The sequence below is a fragment of the Anomalospiza imberbis genome, unplaced genomic scaffold, assembly GCF_031753505.1.
Source record: "Anomalospiza imberbis isolate Cuckoo-Finch-1a 21T00152 unplaced genomic scaffold, ASM3175350v1 scaffold_338, whole genome shotgun sequence".
Lineage (NCBI taxonomy): Eukaryota > Metazoa > Chordata > Aves > Passeriformes > Viduidae > Anomalospiza > Anomalospiza imberbis.
This window is the reverse complement of record NW_027099957.1, coordinates 40,859-55,362: the sequence shown is the minus strand read 5'-3', so window position 1 is coordinate 55,362 and position 14,504 is coordinate 40,859. Positions and strand designations below refer to the sequence as shown.

The following is a 14,504-nucleotide window of genomic DNA, read 5'->3' as shown; positions in this document are numbered from 1 at the left end:
TAAATAAGGTAAGTGATAGGGTTAATAAGGGAATTAATTAGGGATTATGAGATAATTAATTAAACAACTTGCTAATTAACCTCTCCCACCTGTCTCAGGGGAAAGTTGTGCAGCAGTTAGTGAATGTTGGGCTAAATAAGGTTGGGGTAAATGAAGCAATGGGGGGTAAATAAGGTAACTAATGGTGTTAATAAGGTAATTAATCAGGAATAACATGGTAATTAATTAAACAACTTGTTAATTAAGCTCTCCCACCTGCCCCGGGGGAAAGTTGTGCAGCAACTAGTGAATGTTGGGGTAAATGAGGTTGGGATAAATGAAACAATGGGGGGAAATAAAGTATCTAATAGCATTAATAAGGTAATTAATCAGGACTAACAAGGTAATTAATTAAACAACTTGTTAATTAAGCTCTCGCACCTGTCCCGGGGGGAAGTTGTGCAGCAGCTAGTGGATGTTAGTTGGGGTAAATGAAGCAAAGGGGGCAAATATAAGGTAACTAACGGTGCTAATAGGATAACGAATCGGGACGAACACGATCGTTAATTAAACAACGCGTTAATTAAGCTCTCGCACCTGTCCCGGGGGGAAGTTGTGCAGCAGCTGGCGGATGTTGGTTGGGGTAAATGAAGCAAAGGGGGCAAATATAAGGTAACTAATGGTGCTAATAGGATAAGTAATCGGGACGAACACGATCGTTAATTAAACAACTTGTTAATTAAGCTCTCGCACCTGTCCCGGGGGGAAGTTGTGCAGCAGCTAGTGGATGTTAGTTGGGGTAAATGAAGCAAAGGGGGCAAATATAAGGTAACTAACGGTGCTAATAGGATAAGTAATCGGGACAAACACGATCGTTAATTAAACAACTTGTTAATTAAGCTCTCGCACCTGTCCCGGGGGGAAGTTGTGCAGCAGCTGGCGGATGTTGGTCGGGGTAAATGAAGCAATGGGGGCAAATATAAGGTAACTAACGGTGCTAATAGGATAAGTAATCGGGACAAACACGATCGCTAATTAAACAACACGTTAATTAAGCTCTCGCACCTGTCCCGGGGGGAAGTTGTGCAGCAGCTGGCGGATGTTGTTGCTGTACTGGCGGTGCCAGTGCCGGCAGGCCCAGGCCACGCAGTCGGGCCAGGCGCGGGGCCGGTCGCTGACCAGGCTGCGCTGCACGGCCTCCAGCACCTCCAGCGGCTGCGTGCCCGCCAGGCGCAGCGTGCGCTCCAGGAACTTGGGGTCCCTGCGGAAAACGGGGTGCAGGGGTTAGGAGAGGTGACAGGGGTCCCTGCCAGGCGCAGCGTGCGCTCCAGGAACTTGGGGTCCCTGCGGAAAACGGGGTGCAGGGGTTATGGGGGGTCACAGGGGTCTCTGCCAGGCACAGCGTGCGCTCCAGGAACTTGGGGGTCCCTGCGGAAAACGGGGTGCAGGGGTTATGGGAGGTCACAGGGCACAGCGTGCGCTCCAGGAACTTGGGGGTCCCTGGGGAAAACGGGGTGCAGGGGTTATGGGGGGGGTCACAGGGATCCCTGCCAGGCGCAGCGTGCGCTCCAGGAACTTGGGGTCCCTGCGGAAAACGGGGTGCAGGGGTTATGGGGGGTCACAGGGGTCTCTGCCAGGCACAGCGTGCGCTCCAGGAACTTGGGGGTCCCTGCGGAAAACGGGGTGCAGGGGTTATGGGGGGTCACAGGGCACAGCGTGCGCTCCAGGAACTTGGGGTCCCTGGGGAAAACGGGGTGCAGGGGTTATGGGGGGGGGTCACAGGGATCCCTGCCAGGCGCAGCGTGCGCTCCAGGAACTTGGGGTCCCTGCGGAAAACGGGGTGCAGGGGTTAGGGGGGGTCACAGGGGTGGGGGGGGGTCACAGGGCACAGCGTGCGCTCCAGGAACTTGGGGTCCCTGGGAAAATGGGGTGCAGGGGTTATGGGGGGGGTCACAGGGGTTATGGGGGGGGTCACAGGGGTTATGGGGGGGTCACAGGGTGCAGCGTGCGCTCCAGGAACTTGGGGTCCCTGCGGAAAATGGGGTGCAGGGGTTAGGAGAGGTGACAGGGGTCCCTGCCAGGCACAGCGTGCACTCCAGGAACTTGGGGTCCCTGCGGGAAAACGGGGTGCAGGGGTTATGGGGGGCCACAGGGGTGGGGGGGGTCACAGGGCACAGCGTGCGTTCCAGGAACTTGGGGTCCCTGCGGAAAACGGGGTGCAGGGGTTAGGAGAGGTGACAGGGGTCCCTGCCAGGCACAGCGTGCGCTCCAGGAACTTGGGGTCCCTGGGGGAAAACGGGGTGCAGGGGTTAGAGGGGGGTCACAGGGGTCCCTGCCAGGCACAGGGTGCGCTCCAGGAACTTGGGGTCCCTGCGGAAAACGGGGTGCAGGGGTTAGAGGGGGGTCACAGGGATCCCTGCCAGGCGCAGCGTGCGCTCCAGGAACTTGGGGTCCCTGCGGAAAACGGGGTGCAGGGGTTATGGGGGGGGGTCACAGGGGTTGGGGGGGGGTCACAGGGGTCCCTGCCAGGCGCAGCGTGCGCTCCAGGAACTTGGGGTCCCTGGGGGAAAAACGGGGTGCAGGGGTTGGGGGGGGTCACAGGGCGCAGTGTGCGCTCCAGGAACTTGGGGTCCCTGGGAAAATGGGGTGCAGGGGTTATGGGGGGGGTCACAGGGGTTATGGGGGGGTCACAGGGTGCAGGGTGTGTTCCAGGAACTTGGGGTCCCTGGGGGAAAACGGGGTGCAGGGGTTATGGGGGTACAGGGAGTTATGGGAGGGTCACAGGGTGCAGGGTGTGCTCCAGGAACTTGGGGTCCCTGGGGAACTCCAGTGGGATTTGGGGGGGATCCAGCGGGATTTGGGGTGCCCGTCCCCCACACTCACATCAGGTACTGGTTGACGTTCTCGGCCGGCTGCTTGAAGAGCCCCTCGAACTCGTCACGTGCCCACTGCGACAAGGGGGTGTCACTGGGGGGTCCTGGTACCAGGGGCACCCCAAAACAGGGACTGCAGTGCCCAGGACACCCCGAAACAGGGACTGCAGTGCCCAAGACACCCCCAAACCAGGGAACTTGGTGTCTGGGATCCCCCAAAATGGAACCCTGATGTCCAAGACCCCCCAAACCACCAGCCTGGTGTCCAGGACCCCTTAAAATGAGCACTTTAGTGCCCAGGACCCCCCAAAACCAGGGAACACAGAGTCTGGAATCTCCCAAAATCAGACACCGGCATCCAGGACAACCCCTAAACCACAACCCTGGCGTTCAGAACCCCCCAAAACCACAACTCCAAACCCAGGACCCCCAAAAAGCGGGGAACCCAGAGTCTGAGACACCTCAAAACAGGAGCCCTGTGCTCTCCAGGACCCCTCAAATGCCACCCAGCCATCTGGAAACCCCCCGGAACACCACCTGGGCACGCTCCGGCCGTACACGCCAGGTGCCCCCCCACGCCCGCCAGGTGCCCCTGGGCACACCTGGACGCACCTGCAGCGTGTGCTCGATGGCGTTGGGGAAGTTCTTGAGGGTGCAGATGGGAATGGCCTTCTCGGGGGGGTCCTGGCTGGAGCTGTAGGACTCGCTCAGGAACGGGATCACCACCTGCACGTTGCCCTTGGTGCCCAGCGTGCCCGACTCCAGCAGCGGCTTGCGGTAATAAACGCAGCGCCGGTCCATGTACAGCCCTGCCCGGGGGGGTGGGGGGCAGTTATGGGGCAGGCCAGGGGGTGTGGGGCACCCCAAAGGGTTGTAGGGCACTCTCAGGGCATATAGGGTACCCCCAGATATGGGGCACCCCACAGTACACGCTGCCTAAGATCTTTGGGGGTTATGGGGCACCCCATGAATATGGGGCACCTTCTGATATGGGGCACCCCACAGTACACACTGCCTAAGATCTTTGGGGGTTATGGGGCACCCCATGAATAGGGGGCACCTTCTGATATGGGGCACCCCACAGTACACACTGCCTAAGATCTTTGGGGGTTATGGGGCACCCCATGAATAGGGGGCACCTTCTGATATGGGGCACCCCCAGGGGCTGTGGGGAACCCTCAGATATAGGGCACAAGCAGGGGCTATGGGGCAGACCTCTAAGGGTCTCCATAGCCCTACAAGGATCCCCATAGCCCCCCCAAAAGGTCCCCATAGCCCCCCAAGGATCCCTATAGTCACCCAAGGGTCCCCATAGCCCCCTCAAAAGTCCTCATAGCCCCCCAAAGATCCCCATAGCCCCACAAGGATCCCCATAGCCCCCCCAAAAGGTCCCCATAGCCCCCCAAGGATCCCTATAGCCCCACAAGGATCCCCACAGCCCCCACAAAGAGTCCTCATAGCCCCCTCAAAAGTCCCCATAGCCCCCACAAAAGTCCCCATAGCCCCCCAAGGATCCCCATAGCCCCCACAAAAGTCCCCATAGCCCCCCAAGGATCCCCATAGCCTCCACAAAAGTCCCCATAGCCCCCCAAGGATGCCTATAGCCACCCAAGGGTCCCCATAGCCCCCCAAGGATGCCTATAGCCACCCAAGGGTCCCCATAGCCCCCCAAGGATCCCTATAGTCACCCAAGGGTCCCCATAGCCCCTCCAAAGATCCCCATAGCCCCCCAAGGATCCCCATAGACCCCCCAAAAGGTCCCCATAGCCCCCCAAAGATCCCCATAGCCCCACAAGGATCCCCATAGCCCCCCAAGGATCCCCATAGACCCCCCCAAAAGTCCCCATAGCCCCCCAAGGGTCCCTCCAGCACCCCCAGAGGTCTCTGCAGCCCCCAGCCCCCCATGCTCACGTGCGTCCACATTGTCCAGCGCGTTGGCCACGCCGTCCAGCCCCTCGAAGAAGTCGTCGTCGTAGACGCGCTCGGTGTCAGGGCCCACGCGGTCGGTGCGGCTGCTGACGCGCAGTGCCGGGTTCATCTCCCGCGCCGCCGCCGCCGCCCGCTCCGACTTCAGTTTCTGTGGGTGGGGGAAGAGCTGGGATGTGAGCCCTGCCCCATGGGACACGCCCTTGTAGGCCACGCCCCTTTCCTAATACAGTGACGTATCTCAGAAACTCAATCGTTGATGTTGGCCAAGAAACTCAACTGTTGACATGCGGCACAAAATTCAATCGTTGATGTTGGCCAAGAAACTCAACCGATGACGTCGAGCACAAAACTCAACCATTGACACTGAGCGCAAAACTCAGTTGTTGATGTTGGCCAAGAAACTCAACCATTAATGTTGCGCACAAAACTCAATCGCCGACGTTGGCCAAAAAATTCAACCGTTGACGCTAGCACAAAAAAACTCAACGGTCGATATCAAGCACAAAACTTGGTTGTTGATGTTGGCCAAAAAACTAACGAGCGCAAAACTCAACCTGAAACACTGGCCAAGAAACTCAACTGTTGACATTGACCGAAAAACTCTAATGGCGACATTGGCCAAAAAACTCAACTGTCGATGTTGAGCATGAAACTCAACCGCTGACAGCGGGAAAAACTCAACCATTGACGCTGGTCAAGAAACGCGAGCGTTGACTTTGAGCGTGACGCTCAACCGCTGACGTTGAGCACAAAACTCAATCCTTGACCTTGGCCAACCCAAGCCCCTCCAGATCCCCCAAACTCTGCCCCTCATTGTCCCCCCAACTCCTTCCTCCCCGCCCACTCCAGCTTGGCGTAGCCAACCCAATGTTGGCCAACCCTCCGGCTGCTCCCAGCCCTCACCGTGACGTCCCACGGCCGGAAGAGGAACTGGCGGTTGAGGTTGGACTTCTCGATGGTGTCCATGTCGGTGACGGTGACGCTGCCCTCGGGGCCGCAGCCCAGTCCCACCATCGCGAAGTTCTTGAGCAGCTCGCAGCCAATGGCCCCCGCCCCCACCTGCCCAGGACATGTGGGACACGTGTGGACACAGCAGGAGGTGGCTCACAGGGTTGGGGACACGTGGGGACACAGCAGGAGGTGGCTCACAGGGTTGGGGACACGTGGGGACACAGCAGGAGGTGGCTCACAGGGTTGGGGACACGTCGGGACACAGCAGGAGGTGGCTCACAGGGTTGGGGACACGTGTGGACACAGCAGGAGGTGGCTCACAGGGTTGGGGACACGTGGGGACACAGCAGGAGGTGGCTCACAGGGTTGGGGACACGTGGGGACGCAGCAGGAGGTGGCTCACAGGGTTGGGGACACGTGGGGACCCAGCAGGAGGTGGCTCACAGGGTTGGGGACACGTGGGGACACAGCAGGAGGTGGCTCACAGGGTTGGGGACACGTGGGGACACAGCAGGAGGTGGCTCACAGGGTTGGGGACACGTGGGGACACAGCAGGAGGTGGCTCACAGGGTTGGGGACACGTGGGGACACAGCAGGAGGTGGCTCACAGGGTTGGGGACACGTGGGGACCCAGCAGGAGGTGGCTCACAGGGTTGGGGACACGTGGGGACACAGCAGGAGGTGGCTCACAGGGTTGGGGACACGTGGGGACACAGCAGGAGGTGGCTCACAGGGTTGGGGACACGTCGGGACACAGCAGGAGGTGGCTCACAGGGTTGGGGACACGTGGGGACACAGCAGGAGGTGGCTCACAGGGTTGGGGACACGTGGGGACACAGCAGGAGGTGGCCCAGGAGGGTTGGGGACATGTGGTGGGAAAGGAATGGGGGTGAAGGGACACTTTGGGACACTCTGAGGACGCTCTAACAGGGGTTGGGGACACGAGGGAGATCGAGGACACGCGGATGACTTGTAAGGACACCAGGGAACACAGAAGGGACACATGGGGACACTTAGGGTGGCCCAGGAGAGCTGGGGACGTGCGGGTGGGAGAGGCGACACTTGTAAATCTTTAAAGGGAAATTCGGTGACATTTGAGGAACAGGTAACAACACAAGAGACTCGTGGATGATGGAGGACACACGTGGGGACACTGGGGATGTGGGGACACTGACCACAAAGTACTTCTGGGCGCCCAGCTTGGCCTGCAGCTCGGCCCCGAACACGGCGATCTGCCCGTCGTAGCGGCTGTTGCGCTGGGGACGATGCGACACCGGCGTCACCTGGCTGTGTCACCTGCCAGGGGACGCCCCCGGGGCTGCAGAGCCACCACGGGGACTCGGGTGACAGCAGCCGTGGCTGTGTCCTCATGGAATGACCACCCATGGGTGCTTGGTGGCCACCCTCACCCCATGAGGCAACTGCTGTCCCCAACGGAGTGACCAGTGGAGATCCCCTAACCAACGTCTTCCGATCGACGACCCCCCAAAGTGACACCACCCAGAGGTGTCCCCCAGCCCCCCTGGTGTCCTCCAGACCCCAGGGGTGTCCCCAGCTCCCCAGGGTGTCCCCTCACTAGCTGGCACTGCTCCTCTGGTGTCCCCTAGCTGGGGTCCCCCAGCCCCCTGAGATGTTCTCCAGTCCCCCCCAAGGTGTCCCCATGTCCTCTCACCAGCTGGCACTGCTCCTCTGGTGTCCCCCAGCTGGGGTCCCCCAGCCCCCTGAGATGTTCTCCAGTCCCCCCCAAGGTGTCCCCATGTCCTCTCACCAGCTGGCACTGCTCCTCTGGTGTCCCCCAGCCCCCTGAGATGTTCTCCAGTCCCCCCCAAGGTGTCCCCATGTCCTCTCACCAGCTGGCACTGCTCCTCTGGTGTCTCCCAGCCCCCCCAGGTGTCCCCCAGCCCCCCCAGGTGTCCCCGTGTCCCCTCACCGGCCGGCACTGCTCCTCGGTGAGCAGCGTGTCGCGGTTCTCCTCGGGCAGACACTCGAGAGCGTCGAAGTAAAGCCACTGCGTGATGGGCGTGAACTTCCCCGACACGGCCTGGGGGACAGGGACAGCCCCGGGGACATGTCAGGGACAGTCAGGGACAGGGACAGCCTGGGGACAGGGACAGCCCGGGGACATGTCAGGGAAAGGAACAGTCCAGGGACAGGGACATGGAAATACTGAGGGACACGTCAGGGACGTCCCAAGGGACGGATCAGGGACATCCTGGGGACACGTCAGGGACAGGACTCATCGGGGAGACACATCGGGGACATCCCAGGGGACACGTCAGGGACAGGACTCATCGGGGACATCCCAGGGGACACGTCAGGGACAGGACTCATCGGGGACATCCCAGGGGACACGTCAGGGACAGGACTCATCGGGGACATCCCAGGGGACACCTCAGGGACAGGACTCATCGGGGACATCCCAGGGGACACGTCAGGGACAGGACTCATCGGGGACATCCCAGGGGACACGTCAGGGACAGGACTCATCGGGGACATCCCAGGGGACACGTCAGGGACAGGGCTGGGACCCTGGTGGACACACCAGGGACAGGAACCTGGAAACGTGTCAGGGACAGGGACCCAGGGGACACATCAGGGACAGGCCAAGGACAAGGCAGTGACATTGGGGGAACCCCAGTGACCACCTCAGGGACACTGCAGTGACCCCAGGGGACACAGACACCGAGCCTGGTACCCCAGGCAGGCCCAGGTGAGGGACTCCAGCTGTGACACACGGGGACAGCAAACCCGGGTGGCCTTGGGGACACGGGGACACGGTACCTTCATGACCTCCTGCGCGGCCAGGCCGCCGATGAAGGCGTTGACCGGGGCCAGGTCGCCGGTGGCCTGGAAGGCCAATTCCCGCACCAGCTCCTCGTCCAGCTCAGCCCCCGCGGCCACCTCCTTGGTCAGGGCCACCACCTCGGCCGCATCACCCTGTTGGGGACAAGGACAGGGACACGGTGCTGGGGACAGCGAGGAGGGGCCACGAGCAGGCCTTGGTGGCCTCCATGGCCTTGGTATCCCCAAAAGCCACTCCAGAGTCTATGACATCCCCAAATGATGTCACCAGTGTCCCTAAGAGATAATGGGACCATGGTGGGGGTCCCACTTGGTGCAGGACCCAGTGGCCCCATGTCCCTTCCAAGCCCCAACCAGCCCCAACCCCTTTGATGTCCCCAAATTCTGGTGGGGCCCTGGTGACCTCCATGTCCCCAGTGCCACCAGGACCCCAGGAACACTGTGTTGGGGCAGGTCACGGTGGCCTCCATGTCCCCAACACCCTCAATGTCCCCAGCGTCACCACATGGGGGTGACCGTGATGGGGCAGATCACGGTGGCCTCCATGTCCCCAACACCCTCAATGTCCCCAGCGTCACCACATGGGGGTGACCGTGATGGGGCAGATCACGGTGGCCTCCATGTCCCCAACACCCTCAATGTCCCCAGCGTCACCACATGGGGGTGACCGTGATGGGGCAGATCACGGTGGCCTCCGTGTCCCCAACACCTCAATGTCCCCAGCGTCACCACATGGGGGTGACCGTGATGGGGCAGATCACGGTGGCATGTCCCCAACACCCTCAATGTCCCCAGCGTCACCACATGGGGGTGACCGTGATGGGGCAGATCACGGTGGCCTCCATGTCCCCAACACCCTCCATGTCCCCAGTGTCACCACATGGGGGTGACCGTAATGGGGCAGATCACGGTGGCCTCCATGTCCCCAACACCCTCAATGTCCCCAGCGTCACCACATGGGGGTGACCGTGATGGGGCAGATCACGGTGGCCTCCGTGTCCCCAACACCCTCAATGTCCCCAGCGTCACCACATGGGGGTGACCGTGATGGGGCAGATCACGGTGGCCTCCGTGTCCCCAACACCCTCAATGTCCCCAGCGTCACCACATGGGGGTGACCGTGATGGGGCAGATCACGGTGGCCTCCATGTCCCCAACACCCTCAATGTCCCCAGCGTCACCACATGGGGGTGACCGTGATGGGGCAGATCACGGTGGCCTCCGTGTCCCCAACACCCTCAATGTCCCCAGCGTCACCACATGGGGGTGACCGTGATGGGGCAGATCACGGTGGCCTCCATGTCCCCAACACCCTCAATGTCCCCAGCGTCACCACATGGGGGTGACCGTGATGGGGCAGATCACGGTGGCCTCCGTGTCCCCAACACCCTCAATGTCCCCAGCGTCACCACATGGGGGTGACCGTGATGGGGCAGATCACGGTGGCCTCCATGTCCCCAACACCCTCCATGTCCCCAGCGTCACCACATGGGGGTGACCGTGATGGGGCAGATCACGGTGGCCTCCGTGTCCCCAACACCCTCAATGTCCCCAGCGTCACCACATGGGGGTGACCGTGATGGGGCAGATCACGGTGGCCTCCATGTCCCCAACACCCTCCATGTCCCCAGCGTCACCAGCTGGTGACAGGACCCTGGAAGCGGCCGTGATGGGGCAGATCCTGGTGGCTCCTAACACCCCCGACATCCCGGTACCCCCGCTGTTCCCACGGTGTCCCCGCGGTGTCCCCACGGTGTCCCCGCTGTCCTCACCTGGTGGCGGGGCCGCGGGGCGCGGCCGTGCTGCCGCAGGAAGCGGTGCAGGCCCTGCCACGCCCAGTGCAGCATCGAGGGCCTCTCGGCCTTCCCAAAATCCGTCACCATCATCTCGGGCTCGGCCAGCGCGTCCCGCAACCGTTTCTGGGACAGGACGGGGACAGGTGACATCCCAGTATAAACCAGTACAGCCCAGTACCCCCTAAGCACGTCCTGCAACCATTTCTGGAGGGGACGCCCCAGTGTAAACCGGTATAAACTGTACAGCCCAGTATAAACCAGTATAACCCAGTATAAACCAGTACAGCCCAGTATAAACCAACATAACAAAACATATCCTAATAAAAAAAAGTATAAACCAGTACAAACCAGTACAGCCTAGTATAAACCAATATACCCTAACATAACTCAATACAAACCAGTACAGCCCAGTATAAACCAGTACAAACCAGTACAAACCAGTATAAACCAGTACAGCTCAGTACAAGCCAGCAGAACCCAATACAAACCCATACAGCCCAGTATAATCCAGTCTAACTCAGTACAACCCAGTATAACCCAGCATACCCCACTATAACCCTACAGAGCCCAGTACAACCCAGTGCAAACCAGTACAAACCAGTATAAACCAGTACAGCTCAGTGCAAACCAGCAGAGCCCAATATAAACCCATACAGCCCAGTATAATCCAGTCTAACCCAGTACAACCCAGTACAACCCAGCATACCCCACTATAACCCTACAGAGCCCAGTACAACCCAGTGCAAACCAGTACAAACCAGTATAAACCAGTACAGCTCAGTGCAAACCAGCAGAGCCCAATATAAACCCATACAGCCCAGTATAATCCAGTCTAACCCAGTACAACCCAGTATAACCCAGCATACCCCACTATAACCTTACAGAGCACAGTACAACCCAATGCAAACCAGTACAAACCAGTATAAACCAGTACAGCCCAGTATAAACCAGTACAGCTCAGTACAAGCCAGCAGAACCCAATACAAACCCATACAGCCCAGTATAATCCAGTCTAACCCAGTACAACCCAGTATAACCCACTATAACCCCACAGAGCCCAGAACAACCCAGCACAAACCAGTACAAACCAGTATAACCCAGTACAGCTCAGTATAGCCCAGTAAAACCCACTGGCCCCCAAGTCCCTCCCAGTGGCCCCCAGTCCGTCCCAGTGCCACTCACGAAGTGGATGTGCTTGGGCATCTTGACCTGGGTGACGATGCCACCCCGCACGTAGTCCCCGTAGCCGCTGGTGTCCCCGATGCTGAACGTGTAGGGCCCTGGGGACACGGGGGTGTCACCGGGGCACCCCAAAAAAGGGACCCAGGTACCTCAGAGACCCCTCTGGAACAGCCCTGGGTGAGGGGGCACCCCAGGAATGGCCCCAAGTGTCTCACAGACCTCCCCAGAGAAGCCCCAGGTGCTTTAGAGACCCCAAAAAGGGCCCCAGGTGCATCAGAGACCCCCAAAAAGGACCCCAGGTGTCTCAGAGACCTCGCCAGGAAAGCACCATGTGCCTCGGGGACCCCAAAAAGGGCCCCAGGTGCATCAGAGACCCCCAAAAAGGGACCCAGGTGCCTCAGAGACCTCACCAGGACAGCCCCAGGTGCCTCAGAGACCCCAAAAGGGCCCCAGGTGAGGAGCCCCACAGAGCCAGGGCTCACCCAGCACGCGGATCTCCACGGGCCCGCAGCGGTTCAGCTCCTCCATCCCCTCCACCTCCGTGAAGGTGACAAAGTCGCCCGTCTCGAAGCCGTGACGCGCCTCGTCCAGGCAGGTCACCTCCCCAGGACAGCCCTGGGGACATGGGACACGGTCAGGGGACAGAGAGGGGACACAGGAACCTCCCCAGGACAGCCCTGGGGACACAGGGCACGGTCAGGGGACACAGGAACCTCCCCAGGACAGCCCTGGGGACATGGGACACGGTCAGGGGACACAGGGGGGACACAGGAACCTCCCCAGGACAGCCCTGGGGACACAGGAACCTCCCCCCGGACAGCCCTGGGGACACAGGAACCTCCCCAGGACAGCCCTGGGGACACGGGGCACGGTCAGGGGACACAGGAACCTCCCCAGGACAGCCCTGGGGACACGGGACACGGTCAGGGGACACAGGAACCTCCCCAGGACAGCCCTGGGGACACGGGACACGGTCAGGGGACACAGGAACCTCCCCAGGACAGCCCTGGGGACACGGGACACGGTCAGGGGACACAGGAACCTCCCCAGGACAGCCCTGGGGACACGGGGCATGGGCAGGGGACACAGGAACCTCCCCAGGACAGCCCTGGGGACACGGGACACGGTCAGGGGACACAGGAACCTCCCCAGGACAGCCCTGGGGACACGGGACACGGTCAGGGGACACAGGAACCTCCCCAGGACAGCCCTGGGGACATGGGACACGGTCAGGGGACACAGGAACCTCCCCAGGACAGCCCTGGGGACACGGGGCACAGTCAGGGGACATGGGGTGCTGAGGGGCACACAGGAACCCCCCTGGAAAGACACAGGGGCTGCTGAGGGGACCAGGACACCCCAAAACCCCCCCTGGACACCCATGTGGGGACACCCCCAAGCTGTCCCCTCCCCGTACCTTGGTGACCATGGACACCATGGCACTGAGGGGCTGCTCCCCGTTGGGGTCTGTCACCACCATGTCGTCCCCAAAATCACAGAACAGCTGCCTGCGAGGGGTGTGGGGGGTCAGTGTGGGACCCCAAAAGGGAGCCAGCCTAAAATCCCACCCTAAAACCCCACTCCAAAAACCTCACCCCAGAAAAGAGTCTCTGAAAAATCCCCCCTAAAATCCCTCCCCTGAAAAGAATCTCCTAAAAATCCTGCCTCAAAAGCGATCCACCGTAAAACCCTCACCCTAAAATTCCCACCCCAAAAGGGATCCACCCTAAAATCCCCACCCCAAAAGGGATCCACCCTAAAATCCCCACCCCAAAAGGGATCCACCCTAAAATCCCCACCCCAAAAGGGATCCACCCTAAAATCTCCACGCCAAAAAGAAACTTTCTAAAAATCCCACCCCAAAAGGGACCCACCCCCCCCCAAAATGAACATTCCCAAAAAAGACCCACCCCAAGAGAAATGCACCCCAAAATTCCAACCCCAAAAATGAGCCACCCCAAAAAGGGACCCCAAAAGGACCCCATTTGGGGGTACCCCTCACCCGAAGAGCCCGCGTGTGTCGGCCACCACCAGTTTGATGCCGTGGCTGTGGCAGAAGTCGCCCACCCCAGAGCTGCTCCTCCAGCGGGGAGTTGGTCAGCACCACCACCTGTGGGACAGGGCACCTGGGCACTCACCTGGGCACTCACCTGGGCACTCACCTGGGTCACCTAGGCCACCTACCTGGGTCACCCCCCCGGCTCAGCTGGGCCATCCACCTGGGCTACCCCCTTGGCTCACCTGGGGCATCCACCTGGACTACCTGGGCCATCTGACCTCCCCCAGGTGGGCACACCGCCTGAGGGGGTGACACCTGTGCCCAGGTGGGCGCAGCTGTGCCAGGTTACCTGGAATGTGCCCAGCAGCTCCTGGGACAGCGGCTCCCGGGTGCTGCCTCACGGCCACGTAGGAGTTGAGCTCGGCCAAGCGCGGCAGCGTGGCCTCGGCCCGGCTGCGCCCCACGTCCTCCTCCCGCAGGTAGAACTGGGGGGAACGAGGGTCAGGAAACCCTATAATACCCCAAAACAACCCCAAAACATCCCCAAAGCAACCCCAAAAACATCCCAAAAACAACCCTAAAGCATACTCAGAACAACCCCAAAAACACCCCCACAACAACCCCAAAAACACCCCCACAACAACCTCAAAAACACCCCCACAAACAACACCAAAAACACCCCCACAACAACCCCAATAACATCACCAAAACAACCCTAAAACACCCCCAAAACAACCCCAAAACCATCCCCACAACAACCCCAAAGCATCCCCACAACAACCCCAAAGCATCCCCAACAACCAACCCTACAACCAACCATCCCCACAACCACCCCAAAAACCATCTCCACAACAACTCCCAAAACCATCCCCATCCCAACCCCAAAATATCCCCAAAACAACCCTAAAACACCCACAAATACAACCCCAAAACCATCCCCACAACAACCCTAAAGCTTACCCACAACAACCCCAAAACCATCCCCACAACAAC

At 60.2% G+C, this 14,504-nt stretch overlaps 1 protein-coding gene across 1 annotated transcript in view; it reads right to left on the bottom strand.

The window, feature by feature from the left end:
- Positions 1-14,504, bottom strand: part of UBA1 (ubiquitin like modifier activating enzyme 1) — a 29,341-nt gene that overhangs the window by 8,507 nt on the left and 6,330 nt on the right. Inside the window, 16 exon segments of the mRNA XM_068178320.1 lie at positions 1,045-1,240; positions 2,863-2,927; positions 3,465-3,661; positions 4,764-4,929; positions 5,685-5,840; positions 6,908-6,988; positions 7,663-7,773; positions 8,514-8,669; positions 10,307-10,453; positions 11,513-11,610; positions 11,995-12,127; positions 12,930-13,020; positions 13,515-13,582; positions 13,584-13,622; positions 13,861-13,893; positions 13,895-13,996. Of these exon segments, the coding sequence (XP_068034421.1) occupies positions 1,045-1,240; positions 2,863-2,927; positions 3,465-3,661; positions 4,764-4,929; positions 5,685-5,840; positions 6,908-6,988; positions 7,663-7,773; positions 8,514-8,669; positions 10,307-10,453; positions 11,513-11,610; positions 11,995-12,127; positions 12,930-13,020; positions 13,515-13,582; positions 13,584-13,622; positions 13,861-13,893; positions 13,895-13,996 (1,839 nt within the window).